Source organism: Macaca mulatta, chromosome 7, assembly GCF_049350105.2.
Source record: "Macaca mulatta isolate MMU2019108-1 chromosome 7, T2T-MMU8v2.0, whole genome shotgun sequence".
In the NCBI taxonomy this organism is placed as follows: domain Eukaryota; kingdom Metazoa; phylum Chordata; class Mammalia; order Primates; family Cercopithecidae; genus Macaca; species Macaca mulatta.
Genome location: NC_133412.1, coordinates 28,791,136 through 28,818,671, shown reverse-complemented (window position 1 = coordinate 28,818,671; position 27,536 = coordinate 28,791,136). Strand labels below are relative to the sequence as shown.

General features: G+C 37.3%; 1 protein-coding gene across 14 annotated transcripts in view; it reads left to right on the top strand.

The window, feature by feature from the left end:
• Window positions 1–27,536, top strand: part of DMXL2 (Dmx like 2) — a 173,291-nt gene that overhangs the window by 106,759 nt on the left and 38,996 nt on the right. For all 14 annotated transcript variants that reach the window (XR_013395581.1, XR_013395582.1, XR_013395580.1 and 11 more), the window contains 7 exons: window positions 975–1,094; window positions 5,195–5,422; window positions 7,685–9,364; window positions 13,090–13,200; window positions 16,455–16,624; window positions 19,576–19,673; window positions 20,086–20,251. Coding sequence is in view for 11 of the 14 variants with exons in the window: in XM_015142247.3 (XP_014997733.1) it covers window positions 975–1,094; window positions 5,195–5,422; window positions 7,685–9,364; window positions 13,090–13,200; window positions 16,455–16,624; window positions 19,576–19,673; window positions 20,086–20,251 (2,573 nt within the window). In the remaining 3 variants the exon portion in view is untranslated. The remainder of the gene's footprint in view (window positions 1–974; window positions 1,095–5,194; window positions 5,423–7,684; window positions 9,365–13,089; window positions 13,201–16,454; window positions 16,625–19,575; window positions 19,674–20,085; window positions 20,252–27,536) is intronic.

Sequence of the window (27,536 nt, the reverse complement as noted above, 5' to 3'; positions counted from 1 at the left end):
TCAACCCATCATCTACATTAGGTGTTTCTCCGAATGCTCTCTCCTCCCTAGCTCCCTACTCCTCAACAGGCCCCGATATGTTATGTTCCCCTCCCTGTGTCCATGTGTTCTCATTGTTCAGCTCCCACTTATGAGTGAGAACATGCAGTGCCAAACTGTTTCTTTTAATGGAAATTGTTAGAGGCCACAATTTTAACTCTAGCAGCGCTCATTGCCAATAAGTTGTCATTATGAGTTTTCATTATTAAGGAAAGCTTTTATTATCCTGCATAGATCTCATTTTCAGTTATGAAGACTATAATTGTCAACAGGGAAAATTATACATACAAGTAATGTCTTTTCTTTAAAAAATGCGTGAAATTTCTACAAAATTTCTTCTTTACCCTACCACTACTCCTTCTCCCACAACTTAAGTTTTTTTAAATGCTGTTTTCATACAAGAAAGCAGGTTGAATATTTTATTATTTCCTTTTAATTGCCAGTTCTCTAAATAAGGAGTAAGTGACCCAGTTACTCCAGGGGCATCCTGTGAGGCCGGCTTGAGCTTTTGTATGCTCAGCACGCTGCTTACTTCCCTTCTCTCCTTCTTCCATTCTTCTGCTGCTTTCCTTTCCTTTCCTTTCTTTTTTATGTAGCCTCTTTTGGTATTTGTGTAAACTCCTAGTTTGCAATAGGATAAATATATTTTAACAAATTGTATTCAGTTTTATTCTTTGATGCTCAAAGTGTCCCCTCTTTGACCAGTAGGTATCCTTTCATATTAGCTTTTGTGTACTTTTGACGTAACTTCATTAGTCCTTGATAGCTATCTAACTTTTGGCACAAAAATTATATAAAACTCCTCCTAAAGGTCTTTCTTGCCTTTTCTTCCCAACTTCCATGCATATCAAGAGGTGGTGGTAGCTTTTAAAAAGTGTTTTTTTAACCCTATAAAAATATACTAATTTAAATATCCTTTTCCTTTTGAATAATAGGATACCGCCCACCACCATTTTCAGAAAAGTTCTTTCTAGTAGTAATTGAGAAGGACAGCAATAATAACTCTATTCTGCATATGTGGCACCTTCATCTTAAATCTGTACAAGCATGTTTAGGTAAGTAATTTTAGTTTCATACAGAGATGATACATAATAAATTCATTTGGTTAATTCTGTAAAATGAAGTTCCAGTAAACTGTAAATTGAGTTGCTGAATTATGTCTCTTCTAAACTTTTAATTACAAGGTCATAAATCATTAATGAAACTGGTTAATCCTAAAAACTAGCCTATGGGCACATTAGACATATTGAAAAAAAAAAATAAAAGCTTGATTTATTTTTTTCAGTGAATATTTATTGAGTGCACATTATGACTGTTTTAGATGTCCATAGAACTAATATTGTACTTTTTTGTTAATACACATTCCCATGCAATACACTGTACATCATCAGCTTTATCATCATTAAAAGAAGCAGAATTGGCCGGGCGTGGTGGCTCATGCCTGTAATCCCAGCACTTTGGGAGGCCGAGGCAGGCAGATCATCAGGTCAGGAGATCAAGACCATCCTGGCTAACATGGTGAAACCCCATCTCTACTAAAAATACAAAAAATTAGCCAGGCGTGATGGCGGGCACCTGTAGTCCCAGCTACTCAGGAGACTGAAGCAGGAGGATGGCGTGAACCTGGAAGGTGGAGGTTGCAGTGAGCTGAGATTGTGCCACTGCACTTCAGCCTGAGCGACAGAGCAAGATTCCGTCTCAAAAAAAAAAAAAAAAGCAGAATTGCTGTTTGATAAAATATAATTGAGTGCCTGAGGCTTATAAGCAGAACTGTTTTTGTAGAACATTAAGAAATACAGGTTGGGCATGATGGCTCATGCCTATAATCCCAGCACTTTGGGAGGCTAGGCAGGATGATCGCTTGAGCCCAGGAATTCAAGATCGGCCTGGGCAATATAGTGAGACTTCATCTCTACAAAAAAATAAAGAATTAGTCAAGTATGGTGGCATGTGCCTATACTTGGGAGGCTGAGATGGGAGGATTGCTTGAGCCCTTGAGGCAGAGGCTGCAATAAGCCGAGACTGCACCACTGCACTCCAGCCTAGGTGACAAAGTGAGACCCTGTCTCGAAAAAAAAAGAAATGCAATTGTGATTAAAAAATTATTTCAGCCATTCTTTTGCTGTACACATTTAGATTAATCTCTAAACAAATTGGGAAATCTGTAGTATGAAGCAAAGAAATTGATCATAGTTTTTTTAAAAAACAAACTTTTACTTTTTGAGAGATAATTGTTAAAATGAAGAACTACATGGATAGCCATATTACATTGAATCTGCTTTAAACTGTTAACTCAAAATATTTGAGTTGTAATAGTTTATTATTTCTTGTAATTATATTAGTTGATTTTATACAACTTCTTATACAACATTTAATACAGTGAAAGAATAATTTGTACTTTTTTGTTCACATGTATTATACATTATCACATAACTTTGTAGGTAGCAGTTCTAACTGGGCCATGAATTGGCATTAGAAAAGCCAAATTATTTGACAGAACCTTTACCTTCACCTAGTTGACCCTAATCTTCTTGAGGCACCAGGTATTTAAAAATTCTTTCAAAGCCTTTGGAGTTAATTTTTTGCATTATATGTTGTTTGACAGAAATGCAAGAGAAGGGATCTAAAACCAGTTCATCAGGAAGAGATTCACCCAGCAGAGAATATAGTGATTTCTAGAATTTGGCACAGAGATAGGAGTGACTCTGAAGAGATTTACAGAGGTAGTAACAGATCCTTGTGGGAGGACAGGAACTGTGTGATTTTGTTTGTCCCCACTGTTTATGAGGTGTGTGTCTCACTAAAGCCAGGGTTAGAGTTGAGTTGCTTGTCTACACTGTTTGTGACAGCAGTAGGTCACAGACAATGAGATTACAGTAGAGGCAAATAATTTACTCTTCTTAGCTGTGATAGAAAGCATCTATCTTTTTGTTCTAATCTTTGCTGCAGATTTAACAGTGTATCCTGCCATTCACATTTAATGCTTAAATTTACCACAGTAGTGAATATCCTGTTAGAGGATAAATGATTGGTTTAAATTTTGTTAGAGAAGGGAACATGTTGAGTACCTTCTGGGTGCCAGGTACTGAGATTGGTGCTTTATATATGTGAGATAGACATTATACCCAGTTTACTAATGGAGTAAGGGTAAGTAACTTGAGCAAGACCCATTATATAGTTTGTCACAGAACCAAGTTTCAAAATCAGGCCTTGGTGACTCTAAAGTCTTTGCTTTTTTTTTCTGCTCTTATTTTCTTTCTTAGCATGAGATATATGTTAGAAAATAGCATGCTTTACAGGAAGAGAAATGATGTAGTTTTAACCTTATTTTGCTGGTGAAAAAGTAGCCAGAGATGGTGAAGTGCCTGGCCTAAGGAAACACATCTCATTAGTGATAGAGCCAGGAGTGGGACTCCTGTATTCTGACTATGGATTCAAGTTTGTAGTCTCATTTCATTTTACAAAAATTTTTTTTTCATATTTCTTACTTATTGGCCTACCAGTATAAGATAGATTGACATGTTTAACAGAAACAAAAGAGAATTGATTATTATTTATTAGATATTCTGGTGCTCCTTGAGATGTACAAGGCAATAACATACCATCCCTGCCTTTAGTGAATTTGTGGTCCAATGGGGAGAGACAGATACACAAATAAATAAATAAATAAATAAATATAATATAGAGTATCTCTTATATGTCACGGAAGAACAGATAACTGAATCTTCGAGATTTATACTCACTGGAAGTTCTTTGGAAGATCAAGTCAATATGGCTTACAAAGGCAGTCAACTAATATTGTCTTAAATTTTCTTACAACTTTTACTTTTTGTGTTTATTCTTGAAATCATTCTCTGATTTGAGTACTTGATAGGAGGCTGCTAGTGTAATGTCTTCTTTGCCCCTAGCTAATTATATGGCCTCAGGAAAATCACTAAACTCTCTAAGTTTAAATTTCTTAATCTAAAAGTGAGGCAGTACATTGCTATTTCTTAAAGTTTGGTTCATGATCCATCTGTTTCAAAAACACCTGGGCTGCTTTACTGGGATCTACCCCGTATCATCTAAATCAGTGTCTCTGTGGTTAAGCCTGGGAATTTGCGTGTTAACAAATTCCTCAAGCTTTTAATGTGTTTTAAAGGTTGTAAGCACTGGACTGTGTAAGGGGTTTCTTTTAGCTTTTACATGTTGTGATTCTTCCCTGTTAGTCTCCCATGATAGAACTGATGCTAAGAAAGAGTAAAATTAAAAAAAAAAAAAAAAAAAAAAAAGCTTATCAGAGTAACTAAGCAAAAGTTTGAAAATTGACCTTGTCTCCAAAGTAATTTTTAAAAAAAATTTTATTGATGCATAATAATTATACATACTTATGGGGTACATGTGATGTTTTTATACATGGATAGAATATGTAATGATCATATCAGGGTATTTAGGATATTCATTACTTTGAAGTTTATTGTTTCTTCAGGTTGGGAACATTTCAGATCTTCTAGCTCTTTTGAAATATGTATTGTTGTTAACTGTAGTCATTCTACTGTGCTATCAAACAAAAGAACTTATTTCTTCTGTCAAACTTTTTGTTTGTACCTATTAAACAGTCTCTTCACCTACCCCACAACCCTTCCCATTCTCTGGTGTCTGTTATTCTATTATCTACCTCCGTCAGATCCACTTTCTTAGCTCTCATATGTGAGGGAAAGAACAGGTGATATTTGTATTTCTGTGCCTGGCTTGTTTCACTTAACATAGTGACCTTTGGTTTCCAACTGTGTTGCTGCAAGTGACAGGATTTCATTCTTGTTTATAGCTGAATAGTATTCCATTGTGTATATACCACATTTTCTTTATCCGTGTATTCACTGATGGATACTTGGGTTGATTTTATGTCTTGGCTGTTGTGTATAGTGCTACAATAAATGTAGGGGTGCAGTTATCCATTTGATACACTGATTTCCTTTCCTTTGGATAAACACCTAGTAGTGAGATTGCTGAGTCATATGGTCGTTCTATTTTAAAGAGTTCTCTTTTCTCTGTATCCTCACCTCCAAAATACTTTTAAGAAGCTGTTTCTTAAATAATAATGAAGTAATATTCTAGCTCATATTTATAGTAATGATATACATACATTTTGTAATATTATAATTTATTTTTAAAGCTAAAGCTTCAGAAGGTGCTTCCTCTGAGAGTCTACTTTCAGTCCCTGGACAGAAGAATGTAGATTCTTCTCCAGAAACCTCTCCTAGTGTGAGCCCCATGCCACATTCTTCATCAATTGCCAATCTTCAAACTGCCAGTAAACTTATTCTGAGTTCTAGACTGGTGTATAGCCAACCCCTTGATCTTCCAGAATCAGTTGAAGTAATAAGAGCAACTCCTTCAGCAGGTAAGGTCATTTTAAGACTGCACAGTGGTAGCTCATAGTGATAAAATGTATAAACTCTTTAGTAGATAAAATACATGAACTCTTCTGAAATATGTGCTATGTTGACATTAAAATAAAGATTTATTTTCTTTTAATGATATGTCTAGATGTTTAGAAACATGTCTTTATTAGAAATACTTTCCTGACTGGGTGCAGTGGCTCACTTCTGTAATCCCAGCACCTTGGGAAGCTGAGGTGGGTGGATCACTTGAGGTCAGTAGTTCGAGACTACCCTGGCTAACATGGTGAAACCTTGTCTCTACTAAGAATACAAAAATTAGTTGGGCATGGTGGCATGCACCTGTAATCCCAGCTACTTGGGAAGCTGAGGCAGGAGAATCGCTTGAACTCGAGAGGCGGAGGTTGTAGCGAGCCGACATTGCACTATTGCACTCCAGCCTGGGTGGGCAACAGAGCGAGACTATACACACACATACACACACACAAAAATTTCCTTTGATAAATGTAATCAGCTTGACAGAAAATAGTGTAAATTTTTACTATTTTGTGTGTTTTTTTTTGAGATAGAGTCTTGCTCTGTTGCCCAGGCTGGAGTGCAGTGGTGCTATCTTGGCTCACTGCAAGCTCCCTTCCTGGGTTCACACCCATTCTCCTGCCTCAGCCCCCCAAATAACTGGGACTGCAGAAGCCTGCCATCGTGCCTAGCTAATTTTTTTGTATTTTTAGTAGAGATGGGGTTTCACCATGTTAGCCAGGATGGTCTCGATCTCCTGACCTCGTGATCCACCCGCCTCGGCCTCCCAAAGTGCTGGGATTACAGGCGTGAGCCACCACGCCCGGCCAAAATAGTGTAAATATTTTAATGTGAGATGTCTTGCCTATACTTTGGAATATCATGGTAGTAAAAATTTTAAAGAACAAATTCATTTGTAAACCACTGAGGCTTTTTTTTTTTTTTTAAAATTAAGACTTTTCGTTCACATTGTGGTAATCATATCTCACTTTTATTAAGAATGTTTGAACAAGGATTGGCGGATACTCTGAGGAAAAATGTAGGATAAAAGATTATAGTTTGGCTGGTCTGGAATGATACCTACTTTAGCAAGATAGATAAGATATTTGGAGGGCAAGACTGGCAGCTGTATTTAAAGTGATCTGCTACTTGTAGAATTTTAATTGGGGAGTTTCTAGAATAGTGTTTTTTGGAAACCAAAACTGGAGGTTCAGGGCTGTTAATATTACAGGTGGATGATATTCAGTAAGGGTGTTTTCTCATTCATCCCTAAGACAGGTTTGCATTTACAGTTGGAAAGATCATATTGAGAAGAGTGTATTCTGGGCTTTTGTGGCTGGTGCAGATCTAGGCCAGTTTGTTAATCTTTCAAAATATTTGAAAGGTTTGGGTTATACTCAAGTTTATTGGCGTTCATGATAATAAATTATATTTTACAGAGGCCTTATAAAATGTCTTATTTGACAATAATATTCTAGGGGAAACAGTAACTGATCCCAGTTGTTCAGATGGAACAGGCTCAGATGATTAATTAAGTAGCTTTCCCACTGTTAATGAAATTATTGATGGATTGAAACTCAAATCCAGATCTTCTGACCTCAGATCTTAATCTCTATATCCCCTTGTCTTACAGTTGACAACAGATGTACCTTGTTAGTCTTTGGCAGTCAGGAATAGATAAGAGGGTTCTTGTTCAGTGCTAAGAGAGGATGAATTAAACTTGGTAGAATGGGTAAGATCTATTGGTCTGTTTTGCTGTCTGAAGCAAAATTTAATGTACCACCTGGGGTCTGGATTATTTGAGGGAGGGTTAGGGGCATTTGAAAGGCAAATTGTAAAGCTCAGTTAAGTATTCATGATGAAAATGATTAAATATATAGTATGAAAGTCTAGGGAGGCATGTTGTGAAGGTAAATGTAAATAATAGAAACACATTAGGGGTTGACTTATTTCAGTGCTTTTGAGTTTTATTTTAATTAAATGGTTGCCTCATTTAAACTTAATTACCTAAAAACAAATTAAGTGATTATTATTGCATACCTTGATTTCACTGATGGGCTCTTCAAGACCTTTATAGATACGTTGGCCAATGTACATTTAGTGGGATACTAGTTAAGAGGAAGACTACAGAGTTATTCTGAAGAAGCTCATAGTGACTTTGAATTGATCACATTCCAGAATTTGATTATTACCATATTATTTTGAGGCTTTATTATTATTATAACTAACTTTGCTTTTTCTTTTTTAAGGCCATCTGAGTTCTTCTTCAATTTATCCAGTGTGCCTTGCACCTTATTTAGTGGTTACAACTTGTTCCGACAATAAAGTACGCTTCTGGAAATGTTGTATGGAAACCAACCCAGACTGTAATAAAAGTGATGAGAAAGAAATTTATCATTGGAAGAGATGGCCTTTGATGAATGATGAAGGAGAAGATAATAGCAGTACAGTGAGCATCGTGGGAAGACCAGTTGCTGTTAGCTGTTCATACACAGGTCGCCTTGCAGTGGCTTATAAGCAACCTATCCACCATAATGGTTTTATTTCTAAAGAATTTTCCATGCATGTTTGTATATTTGAATGTGAATCTACAGGAGGATCAGAGTGGGTTTTAGAACAAACAATTCATCTTGATGATTTGGTTAAGGTTGGGAGTGTACTTGATTCAAGGGTCAGCGTTGACAGCAATCTGTTTGTATATAGCAAGTCAGATGCACTCTTGAGCAAGGATAGATATCTTATTCCGAATATCAAACATTTAGTACATTTGGACTGGGTATCAAAAGAAGATGGCTCCCACATTCTTACAGTGGGGGTCGGTGCTAATATCTTCATGTATGGAAGGCTTTCAGGAATTGTGACTGAGCAAACCAACAGTAAGGATGGAGTAGCTGTCATTACTTTACCACTAGGTGGTAGTATCAAGCAAGGGGTTAGGTCAAGATGGGTTCTTCTTAGATCTATAGACTTGGTATCTTCCGTTGATGGTACTCCTTCACTGCCTGTTTCTCTCTCTTGGGTAAGAGATGGGATATTGGTGGTAGGAATGGATTGTGAAATGCATGTATATGCACAGTGGAAGCATGCTGTCAAATTTGGAGACACTGAAGCTGATAGTCCTAATGCAGAAGAGGCAGCAATGCAAGATCATTTGACCTTTAAATCTAATATGCTGGCAAGAAAAAGTATTGTTGAAGGAACAGCTGTTTCTGATGATGTTTTTTGTTCACCAACTGTAATTCAAGATGGTGGCTTATTTGAGGCTGCACATGTACTTTCCCCTACTCTTCCACAGTATCATCCAACTCAGCTGTTAGAATTGATGGATTTAGGGAAAGTGCGAAGGGCTAAAGCCATTCTCTCTCATTTAGTAAAATGTATTGCAGGTGAAGTAGCAATAGTTAGAGATGCTGATGCTGGAGAAGGAACTAAGCGACATCTTTCTCGAACTATTAGTGTAAGCGGCAGTACAGCAAAGGAAACAGTCACCATAGGAAAAGATGGTACTCGTGATTATACTGAGATAGATTCTATCCCTCCACTCCCACTATATGCATTACTTGCTGCAGATCAAGATATATCCTACAGAATTTCAGAAGAAAGTACAAAGATACCACAGAGCTATGAAGATCAGACAGTAAGTCAACCAGAGGATCAGTATTCAGAGCTGTTTCAAATCCAGGATATAACAACGGATGATATTGATTTAGAGCCCGAAAAGAGAGAAAACAAATCAAAAGTAATAAATCTTTCTCAATATGGACCAGCTTACTTTGGCCAAGAACATGCAAGGGTACTTTCAAGTCATCTTATGCACTCAAGTCTACCAGGCCTTACCCGTTTGGAGCAGATGTTCCTTGTAGCTTTGGCTGATACAGTGGCTACTACCAGTACTGAGCTTGATGAAAGCAGAGATAAGAGTTGCTCAGGTAAATATTCTCACTAAAAATGGATAAAGTTGTACCTAATAGAAATATTTGTATTATCTATATACTGACTCATTTATTGAATTGTAGTCTCAACTTTCTTTTTTTTTTTTTTTTTTTTTGAGACGGAGTCTCACGCTGTTGCCCAGGCTGGAGTGCAGTGGCGCGATCTCGGCTCACTGCAAGCTCCGCCTCCCGGGTTCCCGCCATTCTCCTGCCTCAGCCTCCTGAGTAGCTGGGACTACAGGCGCCCACCACCGCGCCCGGCTAATTTTTTGTATTTTTAGTAGAGACGGGGTTTCACTGTGGTCTCGATCTCCTGACCTTGTGATCCGCCCGCCTCGGCCTCCCAAAGTGCTGGGATTACAGGCTTGAGCCACCGCGCCCGGCCTCAACTTTCAAACTTTGCATGGAAAAGACCTCCTTAATAGGCAATTACTATTATATAATATGCTCAGAAAAGACAGTTGAGGCATGCATATGAATGCACAGATTTGTGAGATCCATGTGCATTCTCTCATGAGTTTTTACACTGAAACCTTTGTGTCATTTTTGATTTATAATCTCTTGTTTTTTGTGTGTGTTTGGGTGGGTTTTTTGTTTGTTTTTTTGAGACAGGGTCTTGCTCTGTTGCCCAGGCTGGAGTTGAGTGGCATAGTCACAGGTCACTGTAGCCTTAACCTCTCAGGCTCAAGTAATCTTCCCACCTCAGTCTCCTAAATAGCTGGGACCACAGGTGTGCACCACCATGGGGCCAAGCTAATTTCTTTTTTTTTTTTGTAGGGATTGGGTCTCCTTATGTTGCCCAGGCTAGTCTCGAACTCCTGAGCTCAAGCAGTCCTCCTGCCTTGGCCTCCCACAGTGCTGGGATTATAGGCATGAGTCACCATGGACTGGCCAAGTCTCTCGTTTTTTTAAATCAGATTGATCCCTGTGATTTTTCCTTTGATAATAACAGCCCATTTGTTAATGTTACTGTGGAATCATGAGGCTTATTGGGACCTCATGGGCTCAACTTGTTGGTCTTCCCATTTCTAGCCATAAACAACTTTTTACAATTACCTAATTTTCTCCAAAAAGTCTCTTCAGAGAGGTTTCCTTACAGTTAATGTCATACGTATTTTGCCTAATTCATTCTGTAACTAGAAAATTTTTGGCTGCTTCCTGGAACTAGATTCCATTCTCTTTTATGCACATAGTTCAGGGTAATGTTGTAGATTGTAAATGATAGCATTGGCAAAGGAAACTGAAAATTAATGATCAAAATTTCATTAATTCAATAAATATTGTGGAGGAGTGAAAAATGGCTGTGTTTCAGGTACTTTCTTTACTTTATCATATTTATCACAATCTTCTAGCAGATAGCTATTATTATGTTTAACTTTATAGATGAAGACACTGATCCTTAAGAAATTAAGGGACTCACCTGAGATCACGTAGGCATTAAGGAGTAGAAGTGGGGTTCATATGTGGATAAATTATTGACTCAAAGCCTGTACCCTTTTAACTATTTCATAATTTCCAGATTTGTGGGGGAAAGGCAGCTGGAAAATATCTCTTCATATAGATTTACATCCCTATAGTATATCCCCCAAAGTTTTCTCCTCTGCAGGTTAAAGTAACTAGAGACCTAGGGTTTTGCCTATGACTTATTTTCTCACTATTAATTGGAAAAGAAAAATCTTAACCATTATGAGGTTGTATGCAGTTGAGTGAGATTCTTCCCAGAACAACCTTAAGCTTGTGTTGTGTGTTTAATATATATTAGTTTTTACTGTGGGACATTAAGAAAGTAGGCATGCCATAATTTGTAAAACAAAACAGTTTACACTTTCTAATACAAAAGTCTATCATTGGCTAAAGCAATATAGAAATAGTGTATCCTGGACACAGTGGACATTGATGAGGTAATAAGGCAGGAATGAATGTCTCCATTTCACAGGTGGGAAACCGAAGGTCAGAGATTAAATGAGTTACACATCTCAGTAAATGGATTCTAAGTAAATGAGTTCTTCCACTTGTTTCGGTGAAACAACGTACAGTCATTCTTGACTCTGCTTTCTCTTATACCTCATATCCAGTTCATTGGCAAATGCTATCAGTTCTATTAATATCCAGAATCCAACAATCAATTATCATTACCTCTGCAGTTACTACTCTGGTCCAAGTCCCTGTCATCTCCTGACTGCTTTATTCTTGTTACCTCCGTCTGTTCTTTGCCTAGGAACCAGTGATTCTTTTAAAATCAAATCACATTAAATCTCTCCTTTGCTCAACATAAACCAGTGCCTTCCTGTCTCACTTTAGAATAAAAGTTAAGAGCCTTAAAGTGGCCTAAAAGTCCCACACAGTCTGTGCTCATTTCTGCTCTATTAGAATGCTCTTCTTCCAGATTCATGCATGGCTCATTCCTTTACTTCCTCAAATTGCTGCTGGCATGTCATCTTACTAGAGAGTTCTTTCCTGGCCATACTGTATGAAATAGAACTCTCTTACTCTAGCATTCCCTATCTCTCAGTCCTGCTTTATTTCTGTTCGTAGCATTAATTTCCACATATTATTTGTTTATTGTTTGTCTCTACCTCCTAAAATATGATCCCCAAGAGAGTAGGGACTTTGCCTTATTCACTGCTGATTTCCCAGTACCCGAAGAGTTCCTCACATGTAATAGATGCTTGATTTGTTGAATGAATAAGTAGACAAATGAGCATGGTGGCTCACACCTTTAATGGCAGCACTTTGGGAGGCTAAGGTGGGAGGATTGCTTGAGGCCAGGACTTTTAGACCATCTTGGTCTAAAAGCGAGATCCTATGTCTATAAAATAAATAAATAGATAGATATTAGGTTGGTGCAAAAATAATGGCAAAACTGCAAATACTTTTGCACCAACCTAATAGCTATCTAGCTAAATAGATAAATAGATGGATAGATAGATGGATTGATATAGATAATGAAAAACAGAGCTAGGGCTTGATCTTTGGCCATTTAAAAGTTTTTGTTTTTTTTTTTTCTGGAAAATATTGTTTGATTGTATAATGTTTGAGTACTTCTGAAGTGTCAGTTATTGGGCTAGGTGCTGTCAGTATTTTTCCTTTGCTTTTATCCAGCAGTGGCTATAGTTTTGGTTACACTTGCTACACCTTCATACTTCAACTAAGTGGAATTCATTTGTATAAATAAATTTGTGGAATCAAGGTGAAGATTCAGCCTAACCATGTAACACTAACTAGCCAGGGGATTCAAATTTTAAATCTTTGATAGTACGATATTTCAGTTAATTTAACCAAGGTAGAAAATATTACCTGTTTAAATATATAACAAATGATTTCACATCAGTTATATAATTTCCATTACATCTCATTGGAATTCGTGTAGAAAATATTATTAAAAGTTGTACCTAATATACTATAGTTAATATATTTTTTATTGGATTTCAAGATGTCTTTCATTTATTATGTCACTATAAATGCTTTTGTTATCTGTTCTAATAGTTAATTGTATTTCCCCAAATCATTTTTCTTTTAAGAGTTTTCGTAGTCACATATATTTTTTTGTAAAGATATGATTTTTTTGTAAAAACGTTAAAGTGTTCAGGAAGGAATACACTAAAAATATCTTATGTATTTTATATAAATTATGACTAAGTTTAATGTTTATTTTATAGCTTATCAGTTTGTGGCCTCTTGCATTCCTTTTTCCTTAAACGTATTTTCTGTTTAAATTACAGGAAGAGATACATTAGATGAGTGTGGTTTGAGATACTTGTTAGCTATGCGCCTACACACATGCCTTTTGACATCTCTGCCTCCCTTATACCGAGTGCAGCTACTTCATCAAGGTAATTCACTCACTGAAGCTTTGCCAACTTTTACTTAATATTGGAGCGGTGGGGTTTATTCACATTTGTGTGTAAACATTAGGTAAGTCATTAGTGCATACCTATCACTGGCCTTAAGATCTTTCTGTCACATAGTACCCACTTACCATTTTTCTATGCATCCTTCGGCTCTATTCTGTGACTTACTCTTCTAACTAAGCTTAGAATAGAATTTATTTACTGAAGTAGTAGCTTAGGGGGTAAATGTGGTATGCCTGAGGTGGTAACCTGAAGTGGCTCTCTGCAGAGTAGCGCTAAATATCTTGATGTCTTTTCTTTGAAAAATTGTGTAAACTTTGCTCTGTGATATGTTTTTGTATTTATTTTAATGTAAGCATTATGTTCCAGTTATTTGCCAGCAAGTAAAGTTGATGATTCAGGAAGATCTGCCATATTGATAACAGTGGATTTGCATACTTCAAGCATACTGCCACACCTGATTTGAGACATAAGGATTTATATCAGCCTTGTTATTACAGATTAAAAAATTGAAACCATAGAATTAAAAGTGACCTGCCCAGGATACAGGACTATTTATTAGAAGATTTGGAGTTCGAATTCCAGTCCAGAGCTCATTTCATTGGACCATATTTCTTTTGAAACCAACATCTTGGAAAGAGTCCCATAATATATGTCTTAGTATTACAGAACCTAGAACACTAGGCTTGATAGACTGTTATTCCTACCCATGGCACTTATACCCTTTAACCTATGAATGTTCTTTGAAAACATAACTTTAAATAGCCATCTGAAATTCTGTGTCTAAACTGTATTTTATCTACCCAATCCTTTATTTTTGAAATAGATTTTGCTGAGGTTTTTTTTCTCTTTGAATTGTCACTGTAATGAAGAACCTTGTAGCTTGGCAAGTAAGTATTTACATTCCTGTTTATTTCCTCATGCTAGTTTTCTAGCAGTGGAATTACTGAATCAAAAGGCGTGAAAATTATTCACCCTTGATAAGATAAGTATCATGAAAATGCCCTTCAGAAGTACTGTGCTCATTTACATTCCCAGAAGTTTGTATACACTTACTGTGTACTCACAAAAATTGAAAACAAAAAATTATTAAAAATGTAAAATAAAAAAAGTTTGATGATGCCAAAACTCAACCCATTGCCCACATTTGATATTAACATTTTAAGCAATCTATGCCATTTGGATAGATTTTTAAAATGGTATCTCCATGTTCTCTTTAATTTTGGGTGATAGTCAAGTGGTATTGAATCAATTAATAACAATTTTGTACATTTCCTAGGGCAATCTAAAACACTTCAAATTTCTAAAGCGTTGTCAAATTCCAGTTTCCCTTCTACTACAGTTAAAGCATGGGCAATGAGAAGTGACTGGTGTTATAGGTGATGGTCCTGGGACCAGTTTTCAGGGAAAAATTAAGTAGCCAGTATGTAGATAGAAAAGCTGAGAAGAGCAGAGGTAAACTGTAGAGAATAGCCTGCCATTGGTAGGTAAATAAAAAGAAGTGCCTGTTGGTGCCCCTGTTCTTTTTCTTCCCTAATAACGTTTTTCACCTCTGCAAGTTTTCAAATACATTCACTGCTCTTAATCTTGCTTTCTGAACCTAATTCTTCTGACATGTCTGTGTGTATTTTTGTTTTGTTTCTTCTTATACCAAAATTTTAATTAATTTAAGGATATAGAATGTAATATGCTATGTATTATTTTATATTATAAATTTTGTATCAGCAAATTATGCATTTTGTGTTGCTGTATATTAGTTTCTAAAGCAGAATTTCAATTATATGATGCAGTAATTCTCTCTTAACAGCAGAGATTTAAATAGTCAAAAAATTAGTCTGTCTTTTAGGTTATTAAAAACTAAATTTTTATTAATTTTGTCCGGTGTTTTCCCCTAAATTTATAGTGGCAGCCAAGACATGTTGCATTAGTTTTGTGGTATGATTACAAACACAGTTGTTATATGAGTGTTGGCAATGGGAAATTTAAGAGAGTTAAGATTGTTATTCAAAATAATAATAATAGTTTTTTGTTTTTTACTTTCTAAAGGAATTATAGTGAAGCAGTAATTATTAGAAAAGCTTTAAACTGCATACAAAATCTGTATAGTAGTTGATAATGAAAAAAATTATGTGTAACAATATTGATACTTAATAGCACTGAGAGGCCTGTGTTGTAATGTGACTTTCATTGACCTCAGACATTTCTTTATTTCTAAAATGAGTTCATAGAGATGGCTACTTGGACTAGTTTGGCTTCTTTCCAAGGCTTCCCAGAGTTCTTCCCAGCATTCCCATTATTCATTACCATTCTGCATGGTTCACATTCATTACGTTGTGTTTTTACCTGCTCTAAGTCGAATTTCAGTAAGAGTGTTATTAATAATTGAACTGTTGATAAATCCATTAGTACTTGGAAGTCTAATAGCATCAGTAAAGATTTTGTTGCCTCTACAAATAGCCTAGATCTCTGTCAGTCTTCTTCCAGGAGGAAAAAAAACAAACCCAAAACAAAAAACAATGTTCATCAAAAAGCATCAATATTAGTCACTTTAAACTACTTTTAACTGAAGGCACTAAAAACAGAGGAATGTACATCATGATTGCAACTTACTCTTATTATTTTCTGGAACTCTCATGAAGTTTAGAGCTTACTTTGAAGTGATATTTAGCTCCATGGGTAGAGAGAAGAATGGGGTAGTGGTGCTAGAATCGACATCCAGGCCGGTGAGCCAAGTGCTTTTGACTTGAACGAAGCTTTCACCATGCTTTCCTTCCCCTGGGCTCTTGTCGGGGACAACACACCTTGTGTCCTCTTGGGCAGGCCGGATTCACAGGTCCTCGTGACAGAGAAACTTGGAATCAGGCCTGGGCCCTGCACTCTTAGTTGTGTGAGCTTGGGCAGCTCTTGTGACGTCTTGATAAATTTGGTGTGCCATACGTGTGAATGGCCTGATATTCAAATATTTTTATTTCTAATGATTAAGTTTTAGTGTCCCTATTTTTGTAGGGGAAACAAAAACAAATGTTTGGGGAAAAAGAGATTTGGATTTTGTGTATCACATTATTGATCTTGTATTCAGAAACTTATAGTATAAAGTCCTGAATCGATGACAGACTGCCTTTCACTCTTTCTGCTTCAAAATTCTTTCCAAAACGAATGCGTATGTGACTGCATGAAAAATTGTTTTTCTTATTTGATACAATTATGAAGGTTATTATTTTATATTTCCAATTTAGGTGTGTCTACATGCCATTTTGCCTGGGCTTTTCATTCTGAGGCTGAAGAAGAACTGATTAATATGATTCCAGCAATTCAGAGAGGGGACCCCCAGTGGTCTGAATTAAGAGCTATGGGAATAGGGTGGTGGGTGAGGAACATTAACACGCTTCGAAGATGCATTGAAAAGGTAACTTTTTTTTTAGTGGATTTTGAGTTATATTAAAAAAAAAACTTTTCCTAAAGAAAAAAAGATACCGTCTCCCAGAAAACCTGTAGTGGGAAATTTGTTTGTCTATCTTGAGGTCTTGATATATATATATATATATATATATATATATATATATATATATATTTTTGGAGATGGAATTTCACTCTTGTCACCTAGGCTGGAGTGCAATGGCGTGATCTTGGCTCACTACAACCTCTGCCTCCTGGGTTCAAGTGATTTTCCTGCCTCAGCCTCCCAAGTAACTGGGACTACAGGCGTGTGCCACCACACTCAGCTAATTTTTGTATTTTTAGTAGAGACAGGGTTTCACCCATGTTGGCCAGGATGGTCTCGAATCCCTGACCTCAGGCGATCTGCCCTCCTCTGCCTCCCAAATGGCTGGGATTACAGACATGAGCCACCATGACTGGTGAGACTTTTTAAAATTAAGTTTTAAAGATTACAAAAACTTGACCTTCATAAAACATCCATGCAGTATGATATTGTGTCTTTCTATATAGGCTGAATTTATAATATATCCGTGGAATAATAATATTTTCTGTTATTAATTGAGGTGTGCTGTAGTTTAAGAAAATGCAAAAATCTAAATTTAGAAAGTAAACTTGAGTTCTTGTTTGTTATTTACATTACAAATTAAACTTTTTATACAAAGGACTCTCTGCATCACTAGTTTAATAAGTAGCAAACGTTCTTTGCACGCTTGAAATCTCATTGGATAAAAACAGTTTTGATTTGTATGTACTTGAAGAACATATCTGTGGCAGCAAGTGAAATGGCTATAAAAGTTTTTAGGGCAGGTTTTTGGAGTCAGTTTTCTGGTAGATGCCTTTTAGGAAAAAAAAAATCAGTTCAGCTCTCTACCAGGTTTGGTGCCAGTTGCTTTTCATAAATAATTCCATGTTATGTTCTAATCAACCCTATGTCATCATTTCCATTTTACACATAATGGAACTAAGATTCAGAGAAGCTAGGTAACAAGCCCAAACTCCAGTCATTTATAAATGTTAGATTTAGCCTGTGCCCTTTCTACTTTAGCAGGATTAGGAAAGTGGAATTCTCATTCATATTTTCCTTTTAGTCCTTTGGAATTCCCTGGAGTACAATCAGTGGTACTATATTTGTGAAGTATGAATTTGTTTCTCTGAAGGATGCCAAGACCTTTTCCTGATTAATTCCTTAATAGTAGTTCCCCAAAGAAGACTCACCTGGTAAACTTATGTAGAATGCATATTCTCCATCTCATAACCAGAGATTTTAATTTGGTAGGTTAGTGGTAAGGCTGAGGTTTCTTCATCTTAATCAGCATCCCATGATTCTGGTGTGTATGCTTGTCAGATCACAGTTTTAAATGTGAGTCTAAAAGTATTGTTTTTCTGTTACATGTAAGGCTACCAACAAAATACCAGTATTTTCTTTTCTAAAATAAGCACAGATATAAGAAGGAATTCATTCCTGCACCAACTAAAAAATGTGATTTCTGATGTACAGGAAAAGTTAATTGTTAAAGAATATAAATGATGCAGTATCTACATTAAATTTTTTATATTCCAAAGCACTGGATAAAAGAGGATATATTTTATCTGAATTGTTTCAGATGTATCCCACAAAGATTTTACTTCTTGTCAACATGTGTCTTGTCATTATAATTATCTGTGATAATACACATATGATTTATTTCCACAAGTAATTTATTTCTTAAAATTAAATCAAAGGGATATGTACATTTTCTGCCTTGAAATGTGTATTATAAATCAGCTGAATACAAATAAAATTCTTCTAAAACTGATGGAGCATATTGAAGCACTAAGTTAAATGATAAGGGGCAGAGAACACAATTAAAAGGGGGAAGGGAAAAGAGTATTGAGAGTAAAATGTTTTCTTTTTTTCCTTTCTTTTTTTTTTTTTTTGAGATGGAGTCTCACTCTGTCACCCAGGCTGAAGTGCAGTGGCGTAATCTTGGCTCACTGCAACCTCTTCCTCCCGGGTTGAAGCAATTCTCCCACCCAGCCTCCGAGTAGCTGGGACTACAGGTGTGCGCCACCACGCCTGGCTAATTTTTGTATTAGTAGAGACGGGGTTTCACCACGTTGGCCAGACTTCCCTCGAACTCCTGACCTCAAGTGATCTGCCTGTCTCGGCCTCCCAAAATGCTGGGATTACAGGCATGAACCACTGCGCCCGACCCAAGAGTAAAGCATTTTCGTGATGTAATTTAGGTGTCTTTTCCCTTTTTCCCATACCTTAGTATTATAGCTTCCTGCTTTGCCATCAATGTGAGCTAATTAATAAAATGTCCACTGTTTTTTTGTCAGTATGCCTTTCAGCTTAATGATTTGCAGAGGCTGTATCTCAGCATCCTGGAAAAATCAGATATGGCCTATATGCTCTTATGTTTAAGACAGTATGATTACATACAGTATAACATGTTGAATTTTCAAGAAAAAACTCACATCTATTGAATATTCTGCCGCCTTTATTGCTTTCTATGTTAGTTTCAGTTCTACGTGGGTTCTATTCCCTTTTCTAACCCTTACTGTGTGACTGTAGGCAATTCACTTAACCTTTCTGTCTCAGTCACTTCATCTGTAAAATGGGAATAATGATAGAACCTCATGGTTTGTAGTGATGCAATAAGATAACAAAAGGTGCATAGACTCGTGCCCAGTACATGGTAAATAGTCAATAAGTGCTGGCTGTAATTATGATTTTTACCATAATTACTGGCTTGCAAATGATTATCTCTAGGAGCGTGTATTAATATTATAACCTACTGAAGATTGTGAAACAGAACCAACTTTTTCTGTCTCTACAGTTTCTATCAGCCATGGAAGTAGCAGGGAAACATTGTTGATTAATTGATTGTAATTCTTTTGTCAAATTATTAATTTAATATTTAATTTATCATTTAGGTTGCCAAAGCTTCTTTTCAAAGGAACAATGATGCCTTAGATGCTGCACTATTCTACCTTTCAATGAAGAAGAAAGCAATAGTGTGGGGTCTGTTTAGGTAAGTTGCCTTGACACTTAATGTGATTCAACAGAATGAAGATTGTGCTGTGAGTAAGAAACCTAATGCTTTTGAAAATAATTAGGTGTATGAGCTTCATCAAATCAACTTCTATGCGACTTGGTTCCTTTAGCTGAAAAAAAGGGTAAAATATATTTTCAGCTTAATCTAAGGGGTGGGATGTTTTAAAAGTTGATAAAAGCACTTTGCAAAGTAAAAAATGCTTTCGTTTCCTAGTTATGTATACATAAGGCATTGACATTTCTTATTAGACGAAGTAAAGAGATGCTTGATAACAAATGCCTGTTCTTCTTTTAGATTTATGTTTGAGGTTTTTATTTTATATTTTTATACATTTTGTAGAACATTTTAAATTTGGTTTAACCACTTTATGTTTCTGCTTGGTTCCCAGGTCACAGCATGATGAAAAAATGACAACATTTTTCAGCCACAACTTTAATGAAGATAGATGGCGAAAAGCTGCTTTGAAAAATGCTTTTTCCTTACTTGGAAAACAACGCTTTGAACAATCCGCTGCTTTTTTCTTGCTAGCGGGTTCGTTGAAAGATGCCATAGAGGTATAAATAAGAAAACACACTATATAATACTTGTAAAAGATTGAAAACCTGAGAAGGTTGTAGAGGAGATCGTAACTTTTTGTCATATGTTTGTAAGGACACAGAATAACTACAAAGGTTGCTGTACTTAAAATAGTGGCCCTGTGGTAAAGGAAAATATGAATAAATTCAAGGGAGAAACAAATGAAAAATTTCAGGTTGGGCATGGTGGCTCTTGCCTGTAATCCCAGCTCTTTGGGAGGCCGAGGAGGGTGGATCACCTGAGGTCAGGAGTTCAAGACCAGCCTGGCCAACATGGCAAAACTCTGTCTCCACTAAAAATACAAAAATTATCCAGGTGTGGTGGCACACACCTATAGTCCCAGCTACTTGGGAGGCTGAGGCAAGATAATCACTTGAACCTGAGAGGCGGAGGTTGCAGTGAGGTGAGATCGCGACACTGTAATCCATCTCAAAAAGAAAAAAAGAAAAATTTCATATATGGCACATTGCATTTCAAGACTATGTGTAAAATGTATGAAAAAAATGCTGAAAAACAGTTTATGAATGTCGTCTTCCCGACCACTTGTAATTCTGAACTATTTAAAGTATGTAGGTCACAACCTCCTTATTCTGTGCAGAAAGGCAGATACATTAAGCTGTTCTCTTTTTGTTAATGAAATTCATAAATAAGGAACTGAAACTGCAATTTGTACTGTTTTATAATATTTTATAATATTAGAATATTAAAAATGATGTGAGGAGGTAAAACTTCCCATTTTTTGATATGTAATCCTAGCAGCTGATTATGAGAGTAATTACAAATATTTCTGTTTACTTCTGGTATCTTCCTCTTAGATTACTTACTATCATGTACAATATGAAGAGGTAAAGGGCAAATACAATTGGAAATAATACATGATAGAAAAATATTCAATTAAGTGAAAGTACTTTAGTATTTTAAATTTAGAATTAGTCGGTATTTTTTGTTTTTTTTTTTACAATTATCCCAGGCATATGAGTTGCTTTTTTTTAAATAATAAATACTTAAGATTTTTTCTTTAAAATAGAACATTGTTTTATTTTTTATACTCGGTTTTGCTGTTGATAATTCTGATGTAATTGTTCATCCTTGTTTCCCCATAGGTTATTTTCTTTCTTTTTTTTTTTTTAATTGTACTTTAAGTTCTAGGGTACATGTGCACAACATGCAGGTTTGTTACATATGTTTACATGTGCCATGTTGGTGTGCTGCACCCATTAACTCATCATTTACATTAGGTGTATCTCCTAATGCTATCCCTCCCCCTCCCTCCTCCCCACAATAGGACTCGGTGTGTGATGATCCCCTTCCTGTGTCCAAGTAATCTCATTGTTCAATTCCCACCTATGAGTGAGAACATGCAGTATTTGGTTTTCTGTTCTTGTGATAGTTTGCTGAGAATGATGGTTTCCAGCTGCATCCATGTCCCTACAAAGGACACGAACTCATCCTTTTTTATGGCTGCATAGTATTCCATGGTGTATATGTGCCACATTTTCTTAATCCAGTCTGTCACTGATGGACATTTGGGTTGATTCCAAGTCTTTGCTATTGTGAATAGTGCCACAATAAACATACGTGTACATGTGTCTTTATAGCAGCATGACTTATAATCCTTTGGGTATATCCCCAGTAATGGGATGGCTGGGTCAAATGGTATTTCTAGTTCTAGATCCTTGAGGAATCGCCACACTGTTTTCCACAATGGTTGAACTAGTTTACAATCCCACCAACAGTGTAAAAGTGTTCCTATTTCTCCACATCCTCTCCAGCACCTGTTGTTTCCTGACTTTTTAACGATTGCCATTCTAACTGGTGTGAGATGGTATCTCATTGTGGTTTTGATTTGCATTTCTGTGATGGCCAGTGATGATGAGCATTTTTTCATGTGTCTGTAGGCTGTCTGAATGTCTTCTTTTGAGAAGTGTCTGTTCATATCCTTTGCCCACTTTTTGATGGGGTTGTTTGTTTTTTTTCTTGTAAATTTGATTGAGTTCTTTATGGGTTCTGGATATTAGCCCTTTGTCAGATGAGTAGATTGCAAAAATTTTCTCCCATTCTGTAGGTTGCCTGTTCACTCTGATGGTAGTTTCTTTTGCTGTGCAGAAGCTCTTTAGTTTAATTAGATCCCATTTGTCAATTTTGACTTTTGTTGCTGTTGCTTTTGATGCTTTAGACATGAAGTCCTTGCCCATGCCTATGTCCTGAATGGTATTACCTAGGTTTTCTTCTAGGGTTTTTATGGTTTTAGGTCTAACATTTAAGTCTCTAATCCATCTTGAATTAATTTTCGTATAAGGAGTAAGGAAAGGATCCAGTTTCAGCTTTCTACTTATGGCTAGCCAATTTTCCCAGCACCATTTGTTAAATAGGGAATCCTTTCCCCATTTCTTGTTTTTGTCAGGTTTTTCAAAGATCAGATGGTTGTAGATGTGTGGTATTATTTCTGAAGGCTCTGTTCTGTTCCATTGGTCTGTATCTCTGTTTTGGTACCAGTACCATGCTGTTTTGGTTACTGTAGCCTTATAGTATAGTTTGAAGTCAGGTAGCGTGATGCCTCCAGCTTTGTTCTTTTGGCTTAGGATTGTCTTGGCAATGCAGGGTCTTTTTTGGTTCCATATGAACTTTAAAGCATTTTTTTCCAATTCTGTGAAGAAAGTCATTGGTAGCTTAATGGGGATGGCATTGAATCTATAAATTACCTTGGGCAGTATGGCCATTTTCACAATATTGATTCTTCCTATCCATGAGCATGGTATGTTCTTCCATTTGTTTGTGTCCTCTTTTATTTCATTGAGCAGTGGTTTGTAGTTCTCCTTGAAGAGGTCCTTTACATCCCTTGTAAGTTGAATTCCTAGGTATTTTATTCTCTCTGAAGCAATTGTGAATGGGAGTTCATTCATGATTTGGCTCTCTATTTGCCTGTTACTGGTGTATAAGAATGCTTCTGATTTTTGCACATTAATTTTGTATCCTGAGACTTTGCTGAATTTGCTTATCAGCTTAAGGAGATTTTGGGCTGAGACAATGGGGTTTTCTAAATATACAATCATGTCATCTGCAAACAGGGACAATTTGACTTCTTCTTTTCCTAACTGAATACCCTTGATTTCTTTCTCTTGCCTGATTGCCCTAGCCAGAACCTCCAACACTATGTTGAATAGGAGTGGTGAGAGAGGGCATCCCTGTCTTGTGCCAGTTTTCAACGGGAATGCTTCCAGTTTTTGCCCATTCAGTATGATGTTGGCTGTGGGTTTGTCATAAATAGCTCTTATTATTTTGAGATACGTTCCATCAATACCGAATTTATTGAGAGTTTTTAGCATGAAGGGATGTTGAATATTGTCAAAGGCCTTTTCTGCATCTATTGAGATAATCATGTGGTTTTTGTCTTTGGTTCTGTTTATATGCTGGATTACATTTATTGATTGGCGTATGTTGAACCAGCCTTGCATCCCAGGGATGAAGCCCACTTGATTATGGTGGATAAGCTTTTTGATGTGCTACTGGATTCGGTTTGCCAGTATTTTATTGAGGATTTTTGCATTGATATTCATCAGGGATATTGGTCTAAAATTCTCTTTTTTTGTTGTATCTCTGCCAGGCTTTGGTATCAGAATGATGTTGGCCTCGTAAAATGAGATAGGGAGGATTCCCTCTTTTTCTGTTGATTGGAATAGTTTCAGAAGGAATGGTACCAGCTCCTCCTTGTAACTCTGGTAGAATTCGGCTGTGAATCTGTCTGGTCCTGGACTTTTTTTGGTTGGTAGGCTATTAATTATTGCCTCAATTTCAGAGCCTGCTATTGGTCTATTCAGGGATTCAACTTCTTCCTGGTTTAGTCTTGGGAGAGTGTAAATGTCCAGGAAATTATCCATTTCTTCTAGGTTTTCTAGTTTATTTGCATAGGGGTGTTTATAGTATTCTCTGATGGTAGTTTGTATTTCTGTGGGGTCGGTGGTGATATCCCCTTTATCATTTTTTATTGCATCTATTTGATTCTTCTCTCTTTTCTTTATTAGTCTTGCTAGCGGTCTATCAATTTTGTTGATCTTTTCAAAAAACCAGCTCCTGGATTCACTGATATTTTTGGAGGGATTTTTGTGTCTCTATCTCCTTCAGTTCTGCTCTGATCTTAGTTATTTCTTGCCTTCTGCTAGCTTTTGAATGTGTTTGCTCTTGCTTCTCTAATTCTTTTAATTGTGATGCTAAGATGTCAATTTTAGTTCTTTCCTGCTTTCTCTTGTGGGCATTTAGTGCTATAAATTTAACTCTACACACTGCTTTAAATGTGTCCCAGAGATTCTGGTATGTTGTATCTTTGTTCTCATTGGTTTCAAAGAACATCTTTACTTCTGCCTTCATTTCGTTATGTACCCAGTAGTCATTCAGGAGCAGGTTGTTCAGTTTCCATGTAGTTGAGTGGTTTTGATTGAGTTTCTTAGTCCTGAGTTCTAGTTTGATTGCACTGTGGTCTGAGAGACAGTTTGTTATAATTTCTGTTGTTTTACATTTGCTGAGGAGTGCTTTACTTCCAACTATGTGGTTAATTTTGGAATAAGTGTGATGTGGTGCTGAGAAGAATGTATGTTATGTTGATTTGGTGTGGAGAGTTCTGTAGATGTCTATTAGGTCCGCTTGGTGCAGAGTTGAGTTCAATTCCTGGATATCCTTGTTACCTTTCTGTCTTGTTGATCTGTCTAATGTTGACAGTGTGGTGTTAAAGTCTCCCATTATTATTGTATGGGAGTCTAAATCTCTTTGTAAGTCTCTAAGGACTTGGTTTATAAATCTGGGTCCTCCTGTATTGGGTGCATATATATTTAGGATAGTTAGCTCTTCCTGATGAATTGATCCCTTTACCATTATGTAATGGCCTTCTTTGTCTCCTTTGATCTTTGGTGGTTTAAAGTCTGTTTTATCAGAGACTAGGATTACCACCCCTGCTTTTTTTGTTTTCCATTTGCTTGGTAGATCTTCCTCCATCCCTTTATTTTGAGCCTGTGTGTGTCTCTGCATGTGAGATCGGTCTCCTGAATACAGCATACTGATAGGTCTTGACTCTTTATCCAGTTTGCCCATCTGTGTCTTTTATTTGGACCATTTAGTCCATTTACATTTAGGGTTAATATTGTTATGTATGAACTTGATCCTGTCATTATGATATTAGCTGGTTATTTTGGTCGCTAGTTGATGCAGTTTCTTCCTAGCATCGATGGACTTTACATTTTGACATGTTTTTGCAATGGCTGGTACCTGTTGTTCCTTTCCATGTTTAGTGCTTCCTTCAAGGATCCCTTGTAGGGCAGGCCTAGTGGTGACAAAAATCTCTAAGCATTTGCTTGTCTGTAAAGGATTTTATTTCTCCTTCACTTGTGAAACTTAGTTTGACTGGATATGAAATTCTGGGTTGAAAATTCTTTTCTTTAAGAATGTTGAATATTGGCCCCCACTCTCTTCTGGCTTGGAGAGTTTCTGCTGAGAGTCCGCTGTTAGTCTGATGGGCTTCCCTTTGTGTGTAACCCGACCTTTCTCTCTGGCTGCCCTTAACATTTTTTCCTCCATTTCAACTTTGGTGAATCTGACAATTATGTGTCTTGGAGTTGCTCTTCTCGAGGAGTATCTTTGTGGCATTCTCTGTATTTCCTGAATTTGAATGTTGGTCTGCCTTACTAGGTTGGGGAAGTTCTCCTGGATGATATCCTGCAGAGTGTTTTCCAACTCGGTTCCATTTTCTCCGTCACTTTCAGGTACACCAATCAGACGTAGATTTGGTCTTTTCACATAATCCCGTATTTCTTGGAGGCTTTGTTCATTTATTTTTACTCTTTTTTTCTCTACACTTCTCTTCTCGCTTCATTTCATTCATTTGATCTTCAATTGCTGATACTCTTTCTTCCAGTTGATCGAGTTGGTTACTGAAGCTTGTGCATTTGTCACGTAGTTCTTGTGTTATGGTTTTCATCTCTATCAGTTCTTTTAAGGTCTTCTCTGCATTGATTATTCTAGTTATCCATTCATCCATTCTTTTTTCAATGTTTTTAGTTTCTTTGCGCTGGTTATGTAGTTCCTCCTTTAGCTCTGAGAAGTTTGATCAATTGAAGCCTTCTTCTCTCAACTCGTCAAAGTCATTCTCCGTCCAGCTTTGTTCCCTTGCTGGCGATGAGCTGCGTTCCTTTGGAGGGGGAGATGTGCTCTGATTTTTTGAATTTCCAGCTTTTCTGCACTGCTTTTCCCCCATCTTTGTGGTTTTATCTGCCTTTGGTCTTTGATGATAGTGATGTACTGATGGGGTTTTGGTGGGGTGTCCTTTCTGTTTGTTAGTTTTCCTTCTAATAGGACCCTCAGCGGTAGGTCTGTCGGAGTTTGCTTGAGGCTCACTCCAGACCCTGTTTGCCTGGGTATCAGCAGCAAAGGCTGCAGAAGATAGAATATTGCTGAACAGCAAGTGTTGCTGTCTGATTCTTGTTCTGGAAGCTTCATCTCAGGGGTGTACCCCACCGTGTGAGGTGTGAGTTGTCGGTCTGCACCTAGTGGGGGATGTCTCCCAGTTAGGCTACTCGGGGGTCAGGGACCCACTTGAGCAGGCAGTCTGTCCGTTTCCAGATCTCAGCCTCCGTGCTGGGAGATCCACTGCTGTCTTCAAAGCTGTCAGACAGGGGCATTTACCTCTGCGGAGGTTTATGCTGCTTTTTGTTTAGCTATGCCCTGTCCCCAGAGGAGGAATCTACAGAGGCAGGCCAGCCTCCTTGAGCTGTGGTCGGCTCCACCCAATTCGAGCTTCCTGGCGACTTTGTTTACCTACTTAAGCCTCAGCAATGGCAGGCGCCCCTCCCCTAGCCTTGCTGCCACCTTGCAGTTAGATCTCAGACTGCTGTGCTAGCAATGAGGGAGGCTCTGTGGGCATGGGACCCTCTGGGCCAGGTGTGGGATATAATCTCCTGGTGTGCCGTTTGCTAAGACCCTTGGTAAAGCGCAGTATTAGGGTGGGAATTACCTGATTTTCCAGGTGTTGTGTGTCTCAGTTTCCTTTGGCTAGGAAAAGGAGTTCCCTTCCCGCTTGCGCTTCCCACGTGAGGTGATGCCTCGCCCTGCTTCAGCTCTCTCTGGTCGGGCTGCACCCACAGACCAGCGCCAACTGTCCCACATGCCCCAGTGAGATGAACCCGGTACCTCAGTTGAAAATGCAGAAATCACCCGTCTTCTGTGTTACTCATGCTGGGAGCTGGAGGCTGGAGCTGTTCCTATTCGGCCATCTTGGGC